Source organism: Frankliniella occidentalis, unplaced genomic scaffold (genome assembly GCF_000697945.3).
Source record: "Frankliniella occidentalis isolate FOCC.00 unplaced genomic scaffold, Focc_3.1 Scaffold23, whole genome shotgun sequence".
Classification (NCBI taxonomy): Eukaryota; Metazoa; Arthropoda; class Insecta; order Thysanoptera; family Thripidae; genus Frankliniella; species Frankliniella occidentalis.
The window spans coordinates 1,352,138-1,376,940 of NW_026267153.1; the positions used below are offsets into that span (position 1 = coordinate 1,352,138).

Here is a 24,803-nt window from a genome sequence, read left to right on the forward strand (position 1 = left end):
CATAGAAATATTTTTCAGAACTAGCCCGCTCAAAATGTCAACACTTTGCGCAAAGTGGTACTCTCTACTGATTTGTCCCCATTGCCCCTACCCACCAACACGACATGTTAAGGGTTACACGACTACACTCAGGACAATACTTGTTCTCTTGCAACCAAATGTACTGACATAAAGTGTAATATCTGTAAAGAATGAGTTTCATCTTTCACACAAAATTAATTTTGTGTTTTCCTTCCCCCTTGTTTTTTCATAAATAAAGTCGCTGATCATAAACTGACTGCCATAACTTCAGAAGCAACAGCCCTTAAGCAATTATTAAGACATTATAAGAAAATATAAATAGTTTTCTTGGACTTTACCGTGAAGCTGAGTATAGATCCAATGAGGCTTCCTTCGTCGTAGCGACCAAGCTTGGAAAGTGTGGCCTCAAGGACGGACACAAGCTTCTGAATCAGGCCCTGACTCATGCTTGTAAGTGTCTTCTCAATCAGGTCGTCGATCTTGGTATGGTACTGGTGCTGCAACCCATTGACGTAAGTAAGGCGACTTTTGGTTGATACGGCAAAAAGCAAATACAACGATCATCAGCAACGTTGCTTATGAGTAGAAGTAGGCATGTTTTTCTTTCAACCGTATTTAAATGAGGGCAGTGGCTATAAAGAAATACACTTCACGAAAATACTCTGATAAAGTCATACACAAGTTGTCCAGTTTTAGGAACTAATTTGTATCCGGTTTTGATGTCCACAGAAACGTTGCAGTTTCAGGAACAGAATTGCTACTTTTCATTTATAGTTTATAGACGCGAAGCAACGCTCCCCATAGCAGCAGCCGCAATGTACTGGGTAGGCCAGCCCGCTAAACATGTGTGTCGTCCACAAGCGGTGGGCTACTACGGGAACGAGACCCCCCCCCCCCCTTCCCTCCCAAGGCGCGTTTGGCACCAAACGTCCCCTTGCCAGAGTCCCTTAAATATGTGGGGTCCGACGACAAGATACAATTTCCACGTAGCTACTTGGTGGGTTTGCGTACCCGAAGCGTTGCAGGCGCCATACATTAAGCATGTAGGCAAAGTCAAAACGCGGACAAAGTTTCACGGACCCTCGCCTCTGAGGTCTGTAAAAATAATGCTGGCCGTCCGGCCGCCCATCCGTTCGTGACCCATTGCGATAGAAAGTGTGGGTAAAACATCGAAATCAGTCCTAAAAATGAGTATGTGTTTTAAATATTTCGACTTGGTTTTATTTAAATTTCTGTGCGACGTTTGGTTCTAGAGAAGCGAGCGTTTCAATGTATGAAACAAAGGGAGGTTAGCGGCAGCCTCAGTTGGCGCATGCATTCAGGAAAACGCTTCGTTCTCGAGAACCAAACCTCGTAGAGACATTTGAATAAAACCAAATCGAAATAGTTTAAGCTTAAACGCATTGTTAGTTCCGATTTAGGTGTTTAACCCACACTTGCTATCGCAACGGGTCACAAACGTACGGGCGGCATTATTCTTACAGACCTCCGGGATACTTTGTCTACAGCCGCCGTGTGGATAAACATTCATAGGCGACCCACGACATTGAAATAGGCAGGGGCATGGGTACATTTTCATTTTAAAAGGTGGGCGTTTGACACCACACCATAAGTACATTTATCAAAATCCAGGATGCTAAATTAAAAAAAACACACACAAATAAATGTAAACGGTTGTCTAGAAAGTGAAACGCTCTACTTCACCCTCAAACAACGTGAAGTCACAACAATGGCATCTACCGCGCAAAGTTTGAAGGACTGGTTCTTGGCGTCCAGAATCACGTTGACCATCGCGCACATCTCAGACGGGAGAATGTAGTCCGTTGAAATAAATGTGACTCCTTTCTTGAGCCAAGACTGGAACGCTGACTCAGTGCGCGTGATGCATGATTCAATCATGTCGCAGGCCATCAGCTTCAGCCGTTGTTCGAGGTGCTGGCGAAACTCGGCATCCGGCCAATGCAGATCGCGAATAAACGACTGCAGCGCATCCAGTTTCCAGAAGAGATCCTCTGACGTGCAACACCCGTTTCTACAGGCAGTGAAATATATTGTAACCCAGCACGAAACTCGGTCTGCAAGTGTCAGCCGGAGGATAAGGGCTTACCCTTTAAGCTCCCACCGCTCCTTTTCAAAGCCCTTGTGGATTGACTGCGCGATTGAAGACTCCATCAGGTCCACGTAACGCACCACTAGGGGCGCGAAAAGCTCGCGCAGGTGCTGGTGGAAACGGCCGTTCTTCAAGTTGTCTGCGGGGCACAACTAGAATTAGTTTAAAAGTGACAGGGGAGGTAAAGCTCGCCACACACATCACCCACCGTCTGCTCGGAGATAGTCGTTGAGAATTTGGAACAAGGGAAACGAGTCCCAGGTGTCGGGCTGCTGCTCCGCTAGAACCTGGTCCATGTCAACGGCGAAGAATCCCCAAAAGATCTCAGCGTGTTCGACCAATAGATCGCTGAACCACGCAAAAGCCTGGGGAAGAACGAAGTGTGCTTTAGTGGATCATCTAGAGCAAACACCTAACGAGAACAAAGCGATATGAAATTTTGTTCACAAATATTTGTTTTGCCTAGTTATCAGTATAATGAAACGGGCGTTCGCAAATAAAGTAATTTTTAAAGTACTTAACTAAGCTCTTTTGTTTCAACTCGCGGTTAGTTATCACCGAGTCTATACATATTCAGATGAAGCTACAGTTATGTTTTATTACTCTACGGGCTAGCCCTGATATATCTACGAAATAATTTTCGACATGTTTATTCCTACAAGCGAAAATTTAAACTGATTGGTCTCTTCTACTATAGTTATTTTTATTCATTGATACCACGAAAAAAGGATCTACAATATAGATAGCATAGTGACTTGAGGAGGAACAATATTCGCTAGTAGGTTTTAACTGCGGGCTCTTAATAAATTATTTTAGGAGTAATTTCAGTACATTTTCGACGAAATACTATTCTTACAGGTGTTTTCCTGATATTACATACAACGAGACCGTTTACCGTTTAGATCAGAGTTGGGATTTTAAGGCAAAGCAAATGCACCTACTCGACTTGGCCGAGCAAAACCCACGCAGTTGCCCCGCAAAACTTTGGTGGGTTTTCTCGGCCAGTCGGACTATATTAGTGTTCTGTGGAGCAGTGCTGCCGCCGGTCGAAGCGTCTGTTTGACGCATGCCATGCAGGGCAGCAGTTTGGCTATAAATATTTGATAGAAAGAAAGAGATAGAAAGAGTAGAGCTCTGGAACCCGTCATTACAAGCTGGTTTCACTTCCGTTTGGATCTACAGACCGGTTTGCTGTTTAACTGAATTCTTTGTCACACGGTACCAGATACAGAGCTTTTGCAGGACTAAGCATGTGCAGTGCTGTGCACCATCAAACCGTGGAGTGCTTTACGTCTACGTTTTCTGGTTAAAATAGAAGTGAAAGACAAAGTGGACGTTGCATATTGTGGGGAAGTGTTTTGCACACAGGTGTTAGTTACTCTTCAAGAGGTGTTTGATATAATCTGCTGCAATGCAGGAGAAGGGTTTTCAGAGGACTCACGAAGAGAACGGGCTACTTTTATAAAGGTTTCTTTTCACATGATTGTCTCCGAGTCAGGTGAGTGGAGGGTTTAAGGTAATAGATTCTCAGATATGGTTGGACCTATGGGTGGGGTTGGTGGGTGTCGGATAGGAACGATGGGATTAGTTTCAAAAGGCGCATGCCGTGAACAGCACGGCGCGTGTTTAGCACATGCGTGGCGCGTGCAGAGCACGTCTTGCCTAAAAGCGTGCACGCATGCAACATTACCTAGCCCATCTACACTTTACTTACTTTGTCCTGAAAACACCAAAGACAGCAGGAAGAAAACACTTTAGAAAGACAGTATAAGCTACACGACAGTAAAAGCACATCCATTATTCTTTTAAACAAAACATAATTCCTCATTTTTAATATTTGCCTCCCTGTAGGCTCTAGGTAGTCACAAGAAATCGTACGTATTCGGAATGAGTCACATATTAAAACAGACGATTATTTACTAAAACAGGTCATTTGCGAAACAACAATAGTGCTGGAGTATGGTCATAACAGAAGAAATAAATGTCCAAATCATTTACATAAAATAAATCAGAAACCAAAAAGAACACTTACCATTCGGTAAGCCTATGACCACACAGCCAATGAAACGGCACAGAAAAAGAGAGAGAAAGAAAAGAAAGTTAGTGCAAGACAGGACAACACACAACAGCACAACGAACGAAACACAGCCAACTGTAACCAGGCATGAAAAGACAGAAAGAGACAGACGATGGGTAAAGAGAGAAACAGAAATCAATTACGCGAAATTAAGTGAAATAGAGAACTGTAAAAGCGAGATTGTAGGAATGTTTACTCCAGGGAGCTTTGAAGAAAACGTCAAATTTGTTTTGAAATGAGTATTTAAAGCAATGGGCAAGGAGTACAACTTATGTACACACACATCAAAAGCTACAGTCTACTTTTTTCGACGACAGTCAGCAAACGAAAGAGCATGCAGCACCTTCAGGAGTAAACTTAAACGGAAAGATTAAGGCACCTACTCATGACAATTGAGCCAGCAGCTCAATCAGATAATCCAACCAATATTAAAAGGTCACGACATGATTGAGGTTATTTGTAATAATATATTACTAATATAATATAATGTGCGTGATAGCCACACATCAATTTGGAGGAAGAGAGATGAAATCCACATGATTCAATGGAAAAACATGATCATATGTAAACATGCAAAAGGGTTATCTACCGGAAGCTAGAAACATCCAAAGACTCGCAAATCTATCGATTGCAAAAGGAAGAATTCCATTTTCACGCGAGTCACAGGTTTACCCAACACACAAAGCCACAAGGGGAAGTGTATCGGGTGGAAGACACTGACACAGGCAAACAAAAAGGATATTTCAAAGCGCTTCGTGCATCTGTTCACATTTCAAAGCATAGCATTTATCACGCACTCTTTGAAGAGTTCGAACTTAATTCAAAAGGAAAAGGAAGGAATCGTGAGAAAGGTTACATGGGAACGAATTTGGGAATTCGGAGTAAATTCTACAAATGGAAGTGGAAATGACGTCTCAACAAAACTTAAGATGTTTTGCATGTCTACGTTGATCAAGGTTACCTTATACCAAACAAAACAATGGATTTAAATCGTGTACCGCAACGATCAGTTTAGTAGGACGTAAGTGTGTTAAAATGTTTTTGTTATTTTGTTTTAACCTGTAAATAGAATTTTAGGAAAACAGTAGTTGTCGCAGTTGTTTTTTCGTCACACTTGTGTCATGTCTTCCAGAAGTTTGTGCGACATCCTTGCTTTAAAACTCGTTGAACATACCTCCGCGTAGTGCTCTTCATTCTGTTGTAGGAGCTCCACGCAACTCTGGGCTAGGGTGATTAAATCTTCTAGTTTCTTGCTAGGTGGGACCATCATTTCGCCGCTCATATCGTCTACGGAGAGGAGTAGTATACAATGTATTAGGAAGTAAAAGTAATAATAACAAATATTGTAAACAATTAAAGAGATCTTCGAAAAGAGGCAGTGGATAGGTGAAAAAAGCGAAGGTAGTCAGGTTTTAGGCGATAGTAACGAAGAGACGGAGTAGAAATCTCATCTGAAGCGATAAGGGAGCTCTTCGCTTCTACCCCTTCTCGCTTCTACCCTCATTTACTTGTGTTTGCTTGCGTTTAACACTAACATCAGCAACAAAAAAACTAGTCAGCTACAGAGCAACGTACGCGATGATTACCTTGCATTTGCATGGTTGGCTCGCCACCTTGAGAAGACACAGAAGATATCAAAGTTATACTTCAGACCTGAGTGCCGTGTCTAGGTAGAGGTATAGTATTGCGATGGGGGATAATATTGATACAGGCCCTATCGCTTCGGCCCTAATGTTTAATTAAATTTACACAGCACGAGTTTAATACTTGATCGTTATTTGGGCAATACTTATTCATTGTTTTGCCAGTATTTCGTTCGTCTTTGAGGAAGACTATTCCATTCAATCATAAGCGGGTAGTTTTAACAGTAACGAGCTTATGTCTCTATTCCACAAAGCAGAAGCAGTCACGGAAGCGAAGTTAAGAACGCGAAAGAAAAAGATTGGAAAAGAAAAGATGCAGAGAACGTTTTAAGCATTTCTGAAGTAGTCCTGAAGAACATCCATTTTCATGTTCGAGAAAAAGATTTAAAAGTACTAGAAGGAGGTGACACATGTTAATAGAAATAATGCTTGAATTTTTATTTTTGCTCACCTGCAATTTTTGCTTCATCAGACAGCCTCGTATAGTTGACGAGTGCCGCCGTTTCCAAACTCTTCTTGATCATGCTCCGAACCTCCTCAGGCTGCACAGGTGTCGCAATGTCTTTCATAAGAACCTGCAACAAGTCGTCAGTTTAAACGACCTTAGTACGGACCACAAGTTTTGGAGCGTCATCCAATCGTTTTCTGTCTGACTCTGGCATTTGGCCTGAGATCAGTGACCTGGTTTTGGACCCAGTTCGATACTTGAGCCCAACTATTACATAGCGTCAACTGCTTAGGAACTTCTTTAACACGAAAACACCCTTGCATGCCACAAAAATACATCGAAAATCAACTGCATTAGGGAGATGAAATGCCTCCCATGACATTTCTTGACGTTCTGTGACTCGTGGGACAAGTGGGATTGTGCACAGGTTTGGCACCTGCGGCGGTCAGAGAGGTTGTGCTCTCTGCGTGCGTGCCAGCGCGCGTTCAAAACTATATGTAACTTTCAGATATCATAAAAATAACAATGTTAATTGGATTCCTCTGGCGAAGTTAATTTGAAAAAAGTCAAACATGCAAACAGGCGCTCAGAGTCAAAATGGAAAAGTTATTAACCTTCAAAGAATTAGAAGTAGCCGCAAAAACGCAAAATTGAGAAGTGGGGGGGGGGACTCTGCCATTTTGGTTCCGATCGTCTTCGGGTATAAAATGTTTTTGTTTCCTTTTGACAAGAGGAATCCGAAGCAATATAGTCAGCCTTTTAATTCTAGTCAGTTCGCCCTCGCGTGATGCACAGCCTCGGCAGCCCTTGTAGGTGTCAAAGCAGTGCACAAGTTGCGCACAGAAACACGGCGCACGCGGTGTTTACGCGTTGTGCAAAGGATCTATGTAATACGGGTATAGAGCCCACACACACGGTAAAGGGTGGGTGAGCGCCGTCGCACGGCATTTGTTTGAGAGGGGCTTCTTACTTCCTGCTTACCCTCTCAAGTAGAGACAGTGTTGCTTTCAGGGCGCCCTCCGGGCGTCCGAAAGGGAAGCAATACCTGCAGTTTAAGGTAAATATGTTTCATGAAACTCAGAAAGTAACCCATTTGTTTTCAGATTAACTTTCGATATACGCACCGGAAGTTTGTTATCTGATGTTCTAATAACACTCGAAGACGTTCTTTTATCACCTGAAAACGTTCTTTCTCTTCATGGGTTACTGTTCCTACTCCATCAGGCCTGCAATCAGCAACAATTTCCCCATTAAAACAACATATTGAAGCAATCTACTCAAGTAGAAGAATTGCAAAGGTAAAATCGACGAATGGTTATATGACAATGTTTTCGCGCGCAAAAAATAAAATAAATGTGTATGATGGCCGAAGACTAAAAAATGTTTCAGGAGCTAGTGTTTAAAAATAACAGACGCAGAGCAATTACAGGTAATTCATGCTGCTCTTTCTTTTTCGTTACATTCTCTATTTGAAGCCATTATTTTTTCTGATCTAGTTAGACAAAAGCCTGCACTTTAGTAAACAGAACTGATTTAACTTCATTCCAAACAAATAGTGGCGGGGATTAAGGATTACGCTGCCTACTTGAATTACTGTTTTACTGTGGCCCATGAGGATTTCGAAAAAGCTCTTATATTTTTGGTAACACTAAGGTAAAGGGCTGCGTTTAAGGACATTTTTTTAAATTTGATCTACGACTTCTCAGTATGTGTAGTAAGAAAATTTTGGGGAACTATGCGTTCAAGCATTTGGCATGCAGCTGCTTTCAGAGAAAGCCGTTTAATCATGTACTTGGTACGTGGAAGATCTATTACAACATTTTCTGAAGAGATAAATCTACAGCTTTTGTTTCTTTAGGCAGGTGCTACGGATTATGTATATTTTCAAATGTTTACAATTACATTTTCAGGGGTTACACTTTTTATAAGGAAGCTGTTGCTTGAGGGACATCACGGGAATAGAATCTAACAACAAAAACTTCTGATAGTAAAAATAATAAAAAGGTGAACGGTTAATGTTGAGTGTGCATTGTGAAGAAATCGCACTGTTGCAGTTCATCAGAAGTGTCCCACCGTGGCCTTGCGTGTTTTCTGAAAAGCACGTCAACGCCAGGCAAGTGAGTGCTTGTGTACAGCTGGTGAAAAAGTTGTGGAACAAAGTGTAGCAAAGGCGTATCAGCTGACTCTGAAAATCCATGCATTTAAAGTGGGTGAAGCAAAACTCGAAAACATGACGATGAGTGGGATTGCAACATTTTAAAGTCATACCCTGCGCTTTTCTGGAAAAGCGGTGACATGTCCAACCAAATAACTTTCTGTGAACATTAGCGCTGGAAAATGTGTTTTGTCCCTTTTATCAGTTGTGACGCCGCGCACCATTTTTGAATTGAGCTTCAATGCTAAGCAGTGCGTCATAATGCACGCTCAACGAAGAGAACTTCCACTGCGTTAAAGCAGGAAGGCTACACGTTTGCTTGTGGGTCCCAACAAACAGCAACGGTCGTTAGAAATGATATTTTGTCGATATTGCGATTGTCAACCATGGAACTGCACGTGTTGCCTTGCCACGCTTCATTGCGCTTGACAGTGTAAGCGAGGCAGCGCCGAACATCTCTAGTACGTGTCGGGCCCACCTGTCTACATCTACACTTCAGGTCCTAGTTTGCGATCTCTTTACTGTGAATCGTATCAATATCTATCCAAGTTGCGCTTCCGCCGTCACGTATAGAGCGTAAGGAATGGAGAATGCGCTCCGTCACGAAACGCAATACATATACACAGCATTGAGCGGGGTGAGTCACCCCAACGCCCATTATACAAATACGAGTCTAAGATGCGTTACAAAGAAAGCGAGTGACAAAACAGCAGCGAGCGGCGTGCAGGCCGGCGTGCAGGCCCAGATACAAACCTGACGACTGGAGTATTGTCCTCCAGCATCTCCGCGCTAAAGGACAGAAACACGCATCAGGCTACCAGCACATCTACCGCCTGGCTTGTACAACAGAAGAGGTTTACAACTCCCTACGAACACAGAGCTGCAGGATTAGCGCCATTTCAGCAGGAATAATAATTTTTATAGAAAGAACAGATAGATAACTGAACAAACGTTATGAACTCTTTAGTATAAGATAACCGAGCCCTGGGTTACAGTAGGGAGTTGGGTAAGAAAGTAAAAGGAAACAGTGCAATTAATATCAACCTCACTCAAGGATTTGTGAAATACATCGATAGAAGGAACAATAATGACAAACAAAATTGTCATACCGAAAGAAGGGATGCATTCTAAGGTGGGGATTTACTAATATCAAGGAAATGTTTCCACTGGCATCTTGCAGATTAACTTAGAGGTACACGAAGTAGAACTCATCTGTCATAAACTCATTTTCTGAGCACAGGAGACATATTTCCCACTTGCGAGTAACACGACATCACACCATAACTTTTTAAAGAAAATGTCGTTTAATATCCAATTTACTTTAAATAAATAATAAGTAACATGAAATATTATACTTGTTCAAGTGTAACTTTTTGAAAAGATATTTAGAAACAAAATGCTCGATACTTTGCAGTGTCTCGTTGCTGGAAATTAACTAACAGTAACAAATTTGTGGTAATTTGGCAAGATCATCCGTTTTGTCTTTAGTTCTTTTGAAAAGCATCCTCCAGTAGGCCTACTAAAACGACAAAAAATTAAAATTTTCGAAACATTTATTTATTATTACAAATCTGTTTGCTAAATCAAAATTACTGTCGTTAAAAAAGAGCAACAGTACTGCAATTGACTGCAAAAGAATTATGGACAACATCCCACCCAAGCCAGATTCCCGTGTTTAACAACTTCCGTGCGAGGTTCACAGTAGACTAGGCCTGATAACTGTACCAGAGAGTCGTGAATCCTCGAGGATGATTTGGATATTTTAATTACGTCCAACATGTGATGTGGACCCCTCGTACGGAACGTGTTAAGATTGAGTACGCTACGTCCTTCATGTGAAATCTACAGGAATTTTTCGCTTGGAACATTTGTACTAAACTGTATATACAAAACACAGACGTCTATATGGAAAATGCAGCTAAATTCATAATCCTTAAAGGATAACAAACGACAGAGAGTGAGTTTCTGGGACAATTTGGTCCCAATGCCCCCACCAATCCAGACGCCACAAAAATCTAAACACGTGATACATTCCAAATGCGTTCACTCAAGTATCGCAATTTCCTTACCTGTTTCCATGTACATGACTGGCACAAAAGGCAAAGCTGAAGTGGATGACTGTAGGATCAATCATTATATTGTTTTCTGCTCTGTCTAAAAGGTCGGACAGGTAACAGAGGTGGCGATAACAGCCTCGGACGCCGTACCTCGCACAATATTCATCGAGAACAAAGAGTTGTCCGGGGCTAAACCATCCCTATAGGACAGAAATTTATAGAGCAATAAGGACAGAGGGGATGTGCGTATTTCGAAGTATTCGACTGCAAATCTTACCAATGAACAGTATGGATCGTTCAGCCGGTAGTCAAGTGTCAGAGTTTGGAGCATTTTAAACAAAGTTGCATGATCGAATTTGCATGGATCTGCTGAAATATACTCCTCCATACCATGCTTTCGCGCCCTATCAGCGTCTAAAAACCAGGAAATAATTTAATTAACCTGTGCACTTCGTACCTCCTACTTTTCGAGACTTGTAAGCAAGAAAACTCACCACCCTGTATTTTCGAAATAGTAGAGTTTTTACTGGCGGGCGTGATCGGGGGTGTAGGCTTGTGGCTCTGGCCAGTCGCTCTATAGAGTGCCATCACCCACAGGTGGCATTCATTCTCATCGTCGCACGACAGAAGAACACTGTCACCCTCCTTGACGGCGTTGAAGAAATGTCTTCCGCCCTCCAAGTCCACTGGAAAAAATGGCAAATTTAGTTTAGCTTTTACTTCCCAAGTACTTCTGAAAAGAGGGAAACAAAGCAACTTACTTTGCCCGGGCATCAGTTGCGATGCAAAAGAAGCCACTGAAATGAAAATGAAACATCGTAATTAAAGTTTACATTTAGAAAATGTAAATTTTAAGCTGCATAGACAGAATCACGCTTACCGCTGGATGGTTCTATATAGTCAACCGTATATCCATCCAGCTGCATCATTTCGGCTGGTTCCGTCTTCTTTTCCTTGTACGTGCACAATGCAAAGGTGTACTGAGATACTTGCACTAGAACGAAATACCGCTTCTTCCACTTCTTCCAAACACCTTTTCCAACTCCATACAAATACCTAACACACAATGTACCAGAAAACCAATGGATAAAATTAAAGTGTACACAATGATGCTATTTTTAATTCTAGCTAGTTGTAGCACCAAGTGATTACAAGATTTCCAGATCACTTACCCGCAGTGCTTCATATTCAGCGGCTTGTCCATCCTGCACGCCACTTTAATCTTTAAATCTTGGTCCGCACAGTTCTTAGGCACCTGCATCTTGTGCCATTCTGGCACCTTCGAAGACACTGGAGTTGGCCTTAAGACAACTTTACCTAGTTCCTTGTCTTCAAGAGCTAACATTCCTGGATTTTCAGTGAATAACTTAATTTTGACGGCTGGCAATGGGTGCGTGGTCGAAAAGTCTCCCTGTGTGTCCCACCTGTAAGAACGGTAATGATTTAGTCGCACCCGGTAGAAAACAGGCATTTTTGATTTCATAATAACTTTCTTAATTTACATAGGCTTTGAGGCTTCCGCTTGGTCAGTCTGTAGTTTTTCTCCACCTTCCACCTCCATGGTGCAATACACAATGCGGTTCGGCTGGAGAGACTTCAGCCCTTTGACTTCCATCACAAGAACCTGCGGAAAAACCATGACAGAGCTTTCCTTGGCGAGGAGGTCTTTCTCTCGCAAGCGCAATAATTGTCAGTGCAATATAAATGTAGAGACAGTCTACATTTAAGCGTCGGTATGACATAAGTCATATCGAACGCTACGGTGAAATAGTAAATTCAAAATTAATGTCGTAAAAAACACCCTTAGTCTCACCTCGAGCTGGAAGGTCAACACGACATCGAGCTTCGAGAGCTGAGTGTCGGTGTCGGCCGAGTCACCCTCCAGCTTGGCCAAGGAGCCCTGGGATCTGTCACCACATAAACCAATTAGACCACGCAGTAGCAGCAGTGCCCCGGCGCCGCCGTCGCCGCCACAAAGGAGGCGCCGAGAGATCTGTCAGCCGTGCTCACGGCCCTGCTGGCTATCTATCCCGGGCCGCTGTCTGCCGAACAAACACCAACGCGTCCATATACCACTCCCAGCGCCCTGCCCAGCCCTGTCGGCCCTGCCCCGCTCTGCGTGCCCAGCATGAATCAGTAAAGACTTTTCAGATCTGGAAACTAGGTCCATTGAATGTTATCATTGAATTATGCAGAATGTACTGAAAATATATTGTGGCGTGAGTGTAAAAGGTAGGGTGATAGGGCCGTACATGAACAAAGAATATGCCAGTGTAGTGAGAGAGAACGTGACGGTGTAGCAGTGAGGCGAGATACGCTTAGCGACGAGACAGACTGACCGGAAATAAAAAGTTTGGACCTGAAAGTTTCGGACAAAGAGAGTGACAAGTACTCAATCTTCTATGAGTTTAGTGCAGATGATGTGCCCAGATAAGTCAAGAGTAGATATATAGTTAAAGCGCCTTTCCCTGCCAATAGACCACAAATGAAGAGAGAAATTTAAAAAAATGAGCCACGGGTAAGCTGCTGATTTAAATAAACCATCTAACTAAGGCACACAGTGGCTAACACACAAGGGAATCTAGAAGAGAAAAGACAATATCTCGACGTGATCATAGTCACAAAAAAAGATACAATCGAGACCTCTATAGAAAAACCCTTTCGCGCGATATGCTGGTAGCATTTGGGTGCGCATGACAACATCTGCAAAACAGAGGCGCTTATATAGGCAAGCAAGCCTGCCATGCTTCACAACTAGACAACACACGGTGTGTATGGGCAGAGGACTTTGTGGTCTGTACATGTAGAGCGAGGGTCGGAGCACGGCCTCTTTAGCAAACTGGGACCTTCAATCGTAGTGGGAATAATTGGAATACTGATCAATTGTATGAAAAGCCTTTGTCTCGTGTGTCTTTTCCATACTGACATCAAGTGAGCACAGGAGCAGCTGGCGACAGGGGGAGCTGGCAACAAGGTAACACAGTGCTCTCCACAACATTCACTCATGCACATGACAAGCCACCATTAAGTTTTAGAAATAGTCTCTTTTAACACCCTACGTGTGGAGCCCTTTTGCCGTACTTCCTTGTGGCCTCCAGTAAATGTAGTCCATCGAAATATTATTCTGAAGCTTATGAAAAACAACGTGAACCCACGACTCGAACAATAAAATATTTGATTGGGTCCACACGACAAGAGTTAAGACTACAAAACTCCCTGATTCAGAGGATTGTTTTAATGGTATGAAATGGCAGTTTGTCGACAGAGATGACAGAGTAAGTAGTAGTAGTGATTATATAGCAGGCAGAAGAACAGTCAAAAAGATTAAATAACATGCATCAGACGAGACAGAAGAAGACTGCAGTCAAGGAGAAGCAAGGAGAGAACAGGCAATCAACAGGTACACTCCTAGACGATCTTATTTCAGAACGGAGTTTTCCCTTTGGGAAGTTAAAAAGTTGCCCAAATTTTAAAACTGCACTCTTTTAAAGTCAAAAATTTGAGAAAAATGCTCTGGTAAAATCAGTACTGACGGTTCACTGGAAAGGAATGGATTAGCAATGGAAAAGAGGCCCTTTCAATTTTTTAAGTGAATTTATCAATTGCATACTTTGCTCTTTGCCCTGCAATATGTGGGCGAGCAGTCTTTTAATTAAAAAGGCGGAGCCAGGCAAGTGCCATCATGTCTCTCCATAACTACATCGCCGTTGTTCCCCACAATGCATGTAAATTACAGTAGTCTTCCCCGGAGAGTAACATGTACACACACTAATTTACATCAGATGCACCAATACGAGCACACAAAGAGCACGTTAGCGCAGACACATGCCAAACTGTACAAATGTGCCGTGACTGGCTAGAAGATGCTACGAAGTGTGTAACAGGCACTCAGCCTACACGGGCAACGTTCAGTGCTCCGTGTTCCGACTAGTGTAAGCATAGTGAGAGGAGTCCAGCATCAAACCAGTCCAAGAGAGCCGTGCACACGACCATTTCGACCGCCACGATTGCTCCCGTCGATTGATTTGTTGAGCAGAAGCGTGACTTACTCACAAATAATAAGAGGCTTAACGGTAACTTAGGAACAAAAAATTGCCGAAGCTCTACCTGCCTCAAGACAGAACTTCTCCTTCGACTACGGACAGCAAGAGAAGAAAGAGACAGACATAAGGTTAGTACACAGCTCAATTTGGTAACGCGAAATCCACTGACAAAAAACAAAAACAAAATTAATTAAATTGAGGTGAATGAAAAAGAAACTTCGGTAGAAGTGGTTTTGTACGACAAGAAAAAATAACAGAAAACAAACCATACCGTACAGTAAAACAGTTTTGCGTAAGAAAACGTTGAAAAACCGTTTTTTAGACCTCTATTTTAGTGGATTGCACGTTACAAAAAATAAAAAATTGCTCGAGCAGAAGAACAAAGAACTTAATAAATCCGGTGTATCGTTGACATTGCAACAAAAAATAAAAACCTCATAGCACAACAAATTGTGAAAAGCTTTAAAAACGTAGACGAAAATCTATATATCATTCCTTCCCTGACCAGCAAAAAAAAAAAAATGGATTGGGACGAAAAAGGCACATTATCAAGTCGTCACTTTAATTAAATCCACGACTGGTTCTCGGTTCTTCAGCAGAGAGCAGGTGTATGAACAATAGCAGTGGCATAATGGTATGTATGTACAGATTAATCTTTAAATGATGCTGAGTAATAAGACATGGTTACTGAAACCAATAAAAAGATAACAGAATGTTTTGTAAATTTTCTTTTTTTTTTTAATTCGATCTTTCATTTCAAAATCATTTCTAGCTCAGTGGAGCTATGGGGGATCGTTTAATTGTATACTGTTTAACGGATGAAAATAATTGTGTCCCGATCAAAAATTGTAGGTATTTCAAGATAAGTGCCTTTAGTTCGATAAAACCAAAAAATGGTTGTCCGACCGAGGCAGTAGTTGACGAAAGAAACACGTGGGATACAAGAACAAACCATCGCAGAGTCATCATGACGAACGACGTGCACTGCAGATATAAAGAGACAATCCCCCCCCCCCTCCCCCCAAACAGGAGAGAGTTCTCATGCACGCACATCCAGACTGGATGCAATTTTGTTCCCAGCACTCGACAAGCTGAGGCCGGCCTTACACAATTTGTCCTGCTTTAGAAGCAAAACCGTATCCCGTGCTAGATATGCACGAAAACGTCCTCTTCATAGGGAAAACAATAATTCTTTACAGTTATTGATTGTGCATGTTCCGTCAACTACAAATTCGTTTCCGCGACTAGATTTTGGTTCCAACAACTAATTGTTTTGAGGAACAGAAAACGGTTTTCTTGAAAAACTTGTATTTTATTTCAGGGCATCACTTATTTTTTCCGTGCGGAGCCCGGGACGAAACAACAGAGCTGGAACGTGAAAATATAACGGCATGCCTTCACGCCCTAGATAAGATAACCAGTAACTCAGTGGTAGTTGTAGTGGATGGCGCGGATACCTTTCCAGCATCCAGCTTTGTCATTATTTCCAAATCGGGTAACAGTAGAATACTAAATTGTACAGCACTGAATTTGGCTAATATTAAAATTCCATTAAAGTAATAAAGTAAGGAAAGTGTACAGCTATCGAAAGACTCGAGTCAGTCATTTTTTTGGATACCCGCATTCATTTAATATCCATTCAGTGATCGGGCAGTTTTTACTCTATTTTATGTGCAGGTTTCTCATGCGGCGGGAAGGGATGAAAGCTATGTACATTACGTAAGTACAAAGAGAATGTGCAATATTGGTGAATTTAACATGGGCTGACTAGGACTACAATGTGGCTTAACGCTTTCATGACAGTCCAACCCATGTTCAGTGAAAGTAAATGTACTCTTGCGTGAATTTATTCACAAAGCATTCCAATCAATAAATCCCACCCCCAAACTCTACAAATACTGTATTATTATATGTGAAATAGTGAAGCCCATGCAAAAGACAAAATGTCTTTAAAGCAAGGACCGAATACATACCTATGATTGTATCTTTTTAACTTTTGCAGCCCATATTTTGAGTCCATTGTGCCTTTTGACACAGGTAGGGATTCCAAATTAGCCATTAGTAGATTAATAGAAGCTTTCATCTCCTCAATATACAGCGATTCCATTTCTTTTAGTACAAATTTGGGCATTAGCTTCCGGTTCTGAAAATAATATTAACACAATAGAAATGTTTGCTCACAGATCGCGGCGTTGTTAAAAAAAAAATACACTAAAAAACTAATGGGCTGAATACCTTTTCCATTTCTGCGACCTTTTGCATGCGCCCATCGAGTTCTCGGCGAATAGCAGCAGCTTGCTCGTCTGCTGAATCCAGCTGTATTCGAACAAATACCAATTCAGAAAATAGTTGAATAAAACTAAACGAAAATTACACAGCTTTCGACCATACCTGCAATGCGTTAAATAAGAGCTGGTGCTCAAATTTCTTAACCCCGAGTATTTGTTGAAACATGTCGTACAGTTGCTCCTTGCTAAGAATGAGCTCGCTATTCAATGGTTGCTGCATCCGGTTCGGCCTCTTCGAATCGTCGTCGTTTGCTGGAAAACGCTTCAGTTAAGTAACCCTTTCAAAAATTATTTGAAGAATTAAAAGTAAATTCACTCACCCTTAATTATACAATCAAACTTTGCCATCCAGGACGCGAGGACCGTTTCTTTACTTAGTCCATCAACTTCCGGAAGAGATCTGTGAGGACAAATGCATGTGTCAAATTGCGATACATGCTACAAAAGTTAAAAATGAGAACGTTCCACAAGTGACGTGAGGGAACGTTGGGCGGTCGGCGTCAAACGTTCTCCTATCCGATCCTTTACCCCCCTACTGTGGGCGACCTGGGCGGGCCACCGACTTCACATAGGTACTTGGCGTTCTTGCGTACCCATCGCATCCAAAACGCAATCATTAGCGAGAACCTCGTTCACTGTCGGAACACCTACAGGTTGGGGTTGGGAGCGGAAGTGGTGCTGGACGTACCTGACCCTCTTCTCACACATGGTTCTAAACACTTCACGGAAATCGTGTTGACTGCATGCCCCGGACGAGACCATGCTCGCCAGGCGATCAGACTTGAGAAACACGTCGTAGTAGTTTGAAACGGCGTTTTGGAAGGCCTCGTCAGCCATGATCTGGGTGTCTCCCTTCATAAAAGCCTGCAACAGAAAGTACATTAGTGAAGTTTGTTTCCAAATATCAGAGGGATAAAATGTATTTTTCTACCACGAAAATTACCTGAAAACGTTGCAGAATTTGGTCGAGTTGTGTTCTTGTTATCTTCATGTGTCTCCTAGTCAAATCAGTGGGCTGCTTAGCATTAAACGGGTAGGCGATACAGCGAGATATGAAGACGTAGAGCTGAATCCTTCTCTTCCGCTCCTCCTCCTCACGTTCTTGTCTTTCCTGAATCAATTGAATAGTAAAGCGTGAGTAACAGGAGCACAAATAAAAACGTTCTTCGTGTGACTAATCTAGGAAGCAACCACAAGGTAAATTAGAGGTCATCCAAAAAGTATACTTTTTATACGTCTGGAGTCCGGAGGGGGAGGGAATTCCGAAAACGGACAGGAATGTACTGAGGAAGGGCAAAGAGGGGCGATAGACCGGACGACCGATTTTAACTGTACGAAAACCAAGGGAAAAGACGACGGTGGTGCAGCAAGGTCCACTTCACTATTTTTCTCTTTTGTAACAGTATACCTATAACGTTCGCGCTTCATTGTAAATGGGTTGGCGTCTTATGACGCCAAAATATTGGCGTCCTCTATAGAACGCCAAATTTAGGCGTCATAAGACTCAAGTTCTTGGCGTCCAGTAAAAGAACGCCAAAATTTGGCGTCTTATGACGCCAAAATTTGGCGTCTTATAACGCCAAAATTTGGCGTCTTATAACGCCAAAATTTGGCGTCTTTTAGGATATGGCGTCATAGGACGCCAAAATTTGGCGTCATAAGACGCCAACCCATTTACAGTGTCCCCAATCAAAAAACAAATTCCTTATGAGAGCGTTAATTCGAGGTGGCGTAGGTAAACCGGAGGGTAACGGAAGAGGTGGACGGACAGGATAACCGTGCGTATTCCTGGCAAAAAAGCAGCGGATGTACTTTATAGATAATCCCTTGGCACTAGAGGGATTCAGTAATTCGACGCGCTAACTATGTGTGTGACGGCGTCTTTTCATCTCTGCACATAAAAAATAACTTTGTTATGAGGATCAATTATGTTATTACAGATTATAGAGTTTCTTCTATTCGTACAAGTGTCCGGTCGTGGCAACTCACTCCTGGTTGTGGGTACCGGATTCCCGATTCTAGCTATCGAATTGAGAATACCAAATAGATCTGATCCCGACGACAAAGTTCTTTTTTTCTCGTGGCTGTATGTTTTACCAGGGACTTTGTATAATACAACAAGTTTACGTATTTGAACAGAGACCAAAGCGCCGTATTATTAGTGATACGTTTTTTTTTCTCGGTCGGAGTTTGAAGTGCAAAATTACTAGCCCTTTACTTCATAATGTGAGTGAAAAGCTTAAAACTCTACGTCTACCATCGTGCCCGAGCATGTGCTTCATTGTAATTATTTCAGGATGCCTAGTCTACGCCTGCTGTGATAGGTGCACTCACTCGTCAGCCAGCACCCAGAGTATAGTTTCTTTGATATAGACGTAAAGAAATGTTTTCTTTGAATCAAAGAAGCCTTATTACATTAAAAGAAGCTTTCTTTGATCCAAAAGTAAAAAATTCTTTGAATGAGAAAAGTCTCTCTGGTTTAAAGAAAATGGTTATTTAAGGACATCAAAGAAATGTGAGTTAATTTTTTTCTTTTTTCTTTACAAAGAAAGGATTTTCTGGGTTAGCTGTGGCACGTTATGGTTCAGCTCTCATGAGGTGAGAAATCTAGAGATATCTAAGGGCAATTGATTCCAGCACTACTCTTTCCAGTACTCACATATGGGTCTATGTCCTGCTGCTGTAAGGGTGAGGTGAGAGAAAGTATTGTTAGGAATAGGAGTTGGATAATGGTTGTGTGATCTCCTTATTGTGTCTGAAGCTAACTCTGTTGCCAAATTAGACAAATATCTACGCCTAGGAGGCGTTAGATTAAAAATAGTTATTTTAACAACATACCTGAAGGTCTTGTTGGTTACCGCTAGCCACTGATGGGCTAGGACTGGCTGGCCTTGGGAGGGAGTTGGTCCTTGACGCCGCTGTGGCGACGCTAAGAGTCTCGGCAGACACTGCTGAAGCAGGTGACAGTGACCGACTGAAATAAAAAGACCAAATGTTATAGTGGGCCTATGAGAGCCTCTATCAAGAATTACTATGTCGAATAGGGGAAACCTTGAACCGCACTGGAACTCAGACTGCAAAAAGGAAGTTGGTATGGAGTAGGACAACATTATATGAAAACCAAACACAGAACACTGAGCACTATCGAGAAAACTAATTATGCGGCGTTGATTCTACACTCACTTCAGAATAATCGGCAAATTATACTGATTACTACACAATCGTTATGAACATGCGTCTTCCTTGATATTCCGCCACTCAAGAACCAGATCAAGCTCACACCGCATGCGGAGGGAAAAGTCCGGTAGTCTGGTAGGAGAGCTCTTCTCAATAAACATAATTTTAATTCCGCGACGCTGTTTTCCAGCATTCAAGCAAAAGCAAACTAACTCAACTCAGCAAAATTCTAGGAAAAATGTATTTCTTCCAAAGACAATAGGAGCACAGAAAAAAAGGCTCTACCATGTGTCAATTCCAGGTCAAAACAGTATACGGGATTGCCTACCCGTTCAACCAGTAAGGCGCCGTAGCCCCTTAGGGTATACCCTAAGGGCATGTATGCAATCCCGCAACACTGTTGTGTCGTGGGCCTGACACACGGTATGAAAACTATGTAACTATAAAACGCAGAGACGCTGTGCCTCAGAGGTCCGCACAGACTTTAAGAACAAATCAAGTTAACTATTTGTATTTAAAAAAAATCATATGACCAAGCCAGAAAAAAACACAATCACAACGAAACACGTTTGTGCCATTTTTTTTTTATTTTATTGATCTCTGACTTATTTCTCTCATTTCAAAATGTTAGAAAACAGAAATACTCAAACACTGCGCTAATAAGGACACAGGAGAAAACATCGATCTACACGAAGAAACAGCTGAGAAGGACGTTGAGGGTGAACAAGGGAGGGGGTGAAGAGAGAGAAGAGTTGAATTGGCCATGGGGAAGAAGAGGGGGCACGAATCAAACTACACACATTTGCAACATTCAGGACACAGAAGCAAGCCACACACAGATGGGTAGCAGCGGTATTACCGATGATGCTGTGAAGGTATCTCGAGAGGAACTCTGGCTCCAGTGGTCTGTGGCCTGAAATCAGGTTTAGCAACGAACTTGTCAGGCGATACATTTTGCATCCAGACATTTGATCTCCGATGTGGGCTCATGAACTATCTGGAAACTTAAGCATAGCTTGTTCAGCTAATAGTGCATTTACAAATATTGTAGATGTATGGCGTTAATGTTTCACTGACATTATTCTTTGCCCAGAGAGAGCACACAAGCTAGAGACAGTTAGAAAGCGGAAAAGGGTTTGAGTATTTAAAAGAATTATTTGATTCACGTAAAATATTATTTTTTCTAAATCGCGCAGAGCGAACAAAAAAATTGCTGGCAAAAGTTGGGGGCAACAACTCCGGGAGCGTCGTGCAGTCGTACACCTGCCTGGGAATCGTCAGGATAAAAATTTATCGAAATCAAATTAAGTCAGTTTAAATACTACGTAACGCCTTTTCGCTACTGGTGGCGAAAATATGACCAACTGCTGTCAAACGTGACAAACGGGGAAGAGGCCGTGTGACGTCGCAGTCAGCTACACTACGCGTGACACAGAAACATTTCCCTGGTTCGAAAGGCGCGATCTTGCGTTGGGGCATGATACTAACCGTTGTAATTTATTTATTATTTTTTAAAGACCATTGTTTTTCGTGTATTTCAAAATAAAAATAATCGTTCTTTTTTCCTAATTGCGTGTAAAATAATGCGTAATAGAGTGATGTACACAGAAACACAAGCTGCGGACAAAAAGTTAATAACAGCTTACGTTCGGCGGAGGGGTGGGCCTGCTTACTTCCACGTGCATACAGTAATGGTGGAAAAATTCTTTGACTTTACAATTTTATACAAATTGCTTCTAATTTAATAAAAAAATGTTTCACACACTAGTTTCCGGAACAAAAACATTTTGTGATTGGGGAAATTTGAAGTATAACAAATTTCAGAGATTTTGGTTTGAACGTCATTTGTTACATGAACTACTTGAAGTAACTACTGCAACAGAAAATTTTGAAAGAGACAAAAGTTGTCCACGTTTTTGTATGAAATGATTTTAAGACCAGCATAGCTGTAAAAAAGATATTTGTGCGTGCAATGCCAGTCTTTTAAGACACAAAAATAATCTAAAACACGGTAGAAGGCAGGTGTAACGCAGGCACCCCCCCCCCCCCCCCCCTCCCACTACTGCTCCATCTGTCCTCTTCCTTTTTCTACGCTGTTTCTGTTTATTTTTAACAGAGTAAGTCTTTCTCGACCCAAACCCACCACCCACCCTATCTTCCCCTTCTTCTCCTGCTGCCGCTGCGAGAGGATCGGATTAGCAGCGTGACGCTGTCCGACTTTGTCTGCTCTCACACACCCACCACACCACCGAGCACAAAAACAAAGAACGAAATGAAAGGGGAAACAGAGAAAGTAGCCTGGAGAGACATGGTACTACTTTTGCCCATGTACTTGGCACATGAACGAGAGGAAAAGACAACGGTTTACTTTACCCACCCAATAATGCAATTCTTAAAAGAAGTCGAAATGGCTTGCTTCAACGCTATTTTTACCTTTAAAAAATACAAGTAAATTTCCTCTACCTTAAAGACAAATGTCGTTAAAATAAAGTAAAAATTTCCTCAAATTACCTTTATTTTCTTGAAAAGAATGGCCTGAAACTAAAGACAATAAAATACCCTCGTTTTTTAAAAGGAATGTTCCATTAATTATGGATACCTTTTTCTGGATGAGGCTAGACTATGAATTTAAAAATATAACTCTATAAACTTGATTTCACAAATATCCGAAATAGAAAATTTAGAAATAATATTGATTTTGTAACGTTTTATCGTTAGATTGCCCCCCCCCCCCCTCTTTTCTAAAATATATTAAAGTGGCAAAAATTCTCCCCTTATAAAGTATATAATGAGCTGACCTCTGTATGGATGCGCCGGGCACCTCCAGACCCTGCTGCTGCTGCTGGAGGTGCTGCTGCTGCTGGGCAGCTGGGTGCGCGGCCGGGTGAGCAGCCGGGTGGTGCTGCGGCGTGGAGCGCGGGTGGCGGCCCGGTGGCAGCAGCGGCACGGGCTGTGGTTGGTCGGCGCGTCGCTCATCCTCGCTGTCCTCCTCCGACGAGCTCGGGTCTATCATAGTGCCTGAAAGTCAGGAATGAGCGTTTTAAAAATTACCGTTTTTGGCAGATGATTAATCATCGGTTCACCACCCTGTTAAAAATAGCTGTCACGTGACGATTCGATTCATATGACAGTTTCATTTAAAATCAAATCAAACTTCACTGTGAACAAAAACGATTCTTTAAAGAAAGCTATTTTGCTGCTGAATCTTTAATTACATTTGCGGATTGCTAACAGTAGTTTTGTCACCGAACTATTAAACTATTGGTGCCAAGAATTATAAGCAATACCCCCACCCCCATATCGAAGAAAGGTTGTCAATATACTGCTTTGATTTAGTCGGCTTCGATTAATAACATAAATTTTCTTTTACAATGTTCCTAATGTCCCCAATAAAAGTAAAAACCTCAAGATCGCTTATAACAATTGCAGCTAACAGTGCTAATTTGATAGCAGATGTAGGCCTACACAATCGTGTTACAACTAAGAAAACTAGTTCTGCGCTGAGGCAGAAACTCGTTCTTTCCGCAAATTATCGCTCTTATTGTAGTGGGATCACCCAGAAAGTGCCGTCACGAACTTGCCAAAACCAGCTCAGGCAAGATCTCGAAGCGCCCGATTGGTAGGCAACATCTCTCCAGTAGCGCATGCGTGTTTTGCAGGGCGGCCTACCCCGTGTCTCGCAGGCGCCATGCTCTCGTATTTTCCGGATGATCGAGTTAATATGAGAAACGGATGAGGCCTACTTTCCTCAAAATTCCCTATGTAACAAGTGCGTACAGTGCGCAGAAAGGAATTTAAAGGTATGTGAGAAAGAAGGAAAAGCGTCGCGTGTCACGAGGCCAAAACGAGGGTGGCTACGCATGGGCCCTAAATAAATGGGAACTTGCACACCGACCACCTGTAGATTCAAATAACCCGAGAGTTAATTAAATAACATGTTAAGTTTATCAAGTTCATTAAACATCTTTGGAAATGTTTGTCCACAATATTGAAACACAACATACAACGCTGAGTTCTGCATGGGGTTCTGTGCTACAGGCTCCAGCCTTTAAATTTTTTTAATAAATAAATCGTGGCTTACATCGTGGCTACATTTTTATACGCAGTTATAGACAAAACTGTTCATTGATACAAATATTTCTCAAACTTTGTTCATAATTGCGTATAAAGTAATACAAAAGAGCGCATGTTTACAGAATTACATAAGCTGCGTACAACAACAAAACAGTTCATGACAATTGAGTGTGCAGCGGATTCCAAAAAATCCGACCAGGGAAACGAGTAGTATATCCGAGAAAAGTCAATAATAACTCGTGAAATCTTGATTTCCAGCGAAAAGAAAAAAAAACTTGGAAAAGCGAGAATTCCCCCCAAAGTAAACAATTTCCGGTGGGTTTTTCAGGTGGGTGGCTCTCTATGCAACGTTGTTACAAAAACTGGCCATCTCACGCACAACCGAATGGAAATGCAAGCACAAAGGCCGTGCGGTTGAGAAGAGAGAGAGGGGGGAGAGGGGGGGTGAGAGAGAGAGAGAGAGAGAGAGAGAGAGAGAGAGAGAGAGAGAGAGAGAGAGAGAGAGAGAGGAAAGGGAGAGGGAAAAGGGAGAGAGGAAAGGGAGAAAGAGCAGACACGTGGCACGTGCCGACTTTCCTCGCAGCAGCTAATTTAGGGCCATTTACTTTTGCCTTATTGCGTCCCGCATATTTTGCCCACGCCCGCCTCCTCGCTCCCCCACTACTGCTCCTCTCCTTTTCCATGCTATTTCGCGGAAACACACCACTACA

The 24,803-nt window shown here is 42.2% G+C and overlaps 1 protein-coding gene across 8 annotated transcripts in view; it reads right to left on the reverse strand.

Moving 5' to 3' along the window:
* LOC113216131 (calcium-dependent secretion activator) overlaps nt 1-24,803 on the reverse strand; it is a 54,328-nt gene that overhangs the window by 5,505 nt on the left and 24,020 nt on the right. Inside the window, exons 5-33 of one of the 8 annotated variants that reach the window (XM_052264983.1) lie at nt 22,818-23,037; nt 20,879-20,932; nt 19,681-19,816; nt 19,502-19,522; nt 17,786-17,953; nt 17,531-17,706; nt 17,163-17,242; nt 16,946-17,094; nt 16,790-16,870; nt 16,528-16,697; nt 14,623-14,646; nt 12,325-12,418; nt 12,014-12,135; nt 11,684-11,935; nt 11,392-11,567; nt 11,273-11,308; nt 11,006-11,197; nt 10,789-10,925; nt 10,524-10,711; nt 9,208-9,243; nt 7,424-7,525; nt 7,281-7,344; nt 6,303-6,426; nt 5,795-5,821; nt 5,383-5,495; nt 2,340-2,496; nt 2,129-2,270; nt 1,762-2,053; nt 360-518 (exon numbers count right to left, since the gene is read on the reverse strand). In XM_052264983.1, coding sequence (XP_052120943.1) covers nt 360-518; nt 1,762-2,053; nt 2,129-2,270; nt 2,340-2,496; nt 5,383-5,495; nt 5,795-5,821; nt 6,303-6,426; nt 7,281-7,344; nt 7,424-7,525; nt 9,208-9,243; nt 10,524-10,711; nt 10,789-10,925; nt 11,006-11,197; nt 11,273-11,308; nt 11,392-11,567; nt 11,684-11,935; nt 12,014-12,135; nt 12,325-12,418; nt 14,623-14,646; nt 16,528-16,697; nt 16,790-16,870; nt 16,946-17,094; nt 17,163-17,242; nt 17,531-17,706; nt 17,786-17,953; nt 19,502-19,522; nt 19,681-19,816; nt 20,879-20,932; nt 22,818-23,032 — 3,687 coding nt within the window. In that variant the 5' untranslated portion in view covers nt 23,033-23,037. The remainder of the gene's footprint in view (nt 1-359; nt 519-1,761; nt 2,054-2,128; nt 2,271-2,339; nt 2,497-5,382; nt 5,496-5,794; nt 5,822-6,302; nt 6,427-7,280; nt 7,345-7,423; nt 7,526-9,207; nt 9,244-10,523; nt 10,712-10,788; nt 10,926-11,005; nt 11,198-11,272; nt 11,309-11,391; nt 11,568-11,683; nt 11,936-12,013; nt 12,136-12,324; nt 12,419-14,622; nt 14,647-16,527; nt 16,698-16,789; nt 16,871-16,945; nt 17,095-17,162; nt 17,243-17,530; nt 17,707-17,785; nt 17,954-19,501; nt 19,523-19,680; nt 19,817-20,878; nt 20,933-22,817; nt 23,038-24,803) is intronic. The other 7 variants (XM_052264986.1, XM_052264984.1, XM_052264987.1 and 4 more) reach the window with 7 other exon arrangements.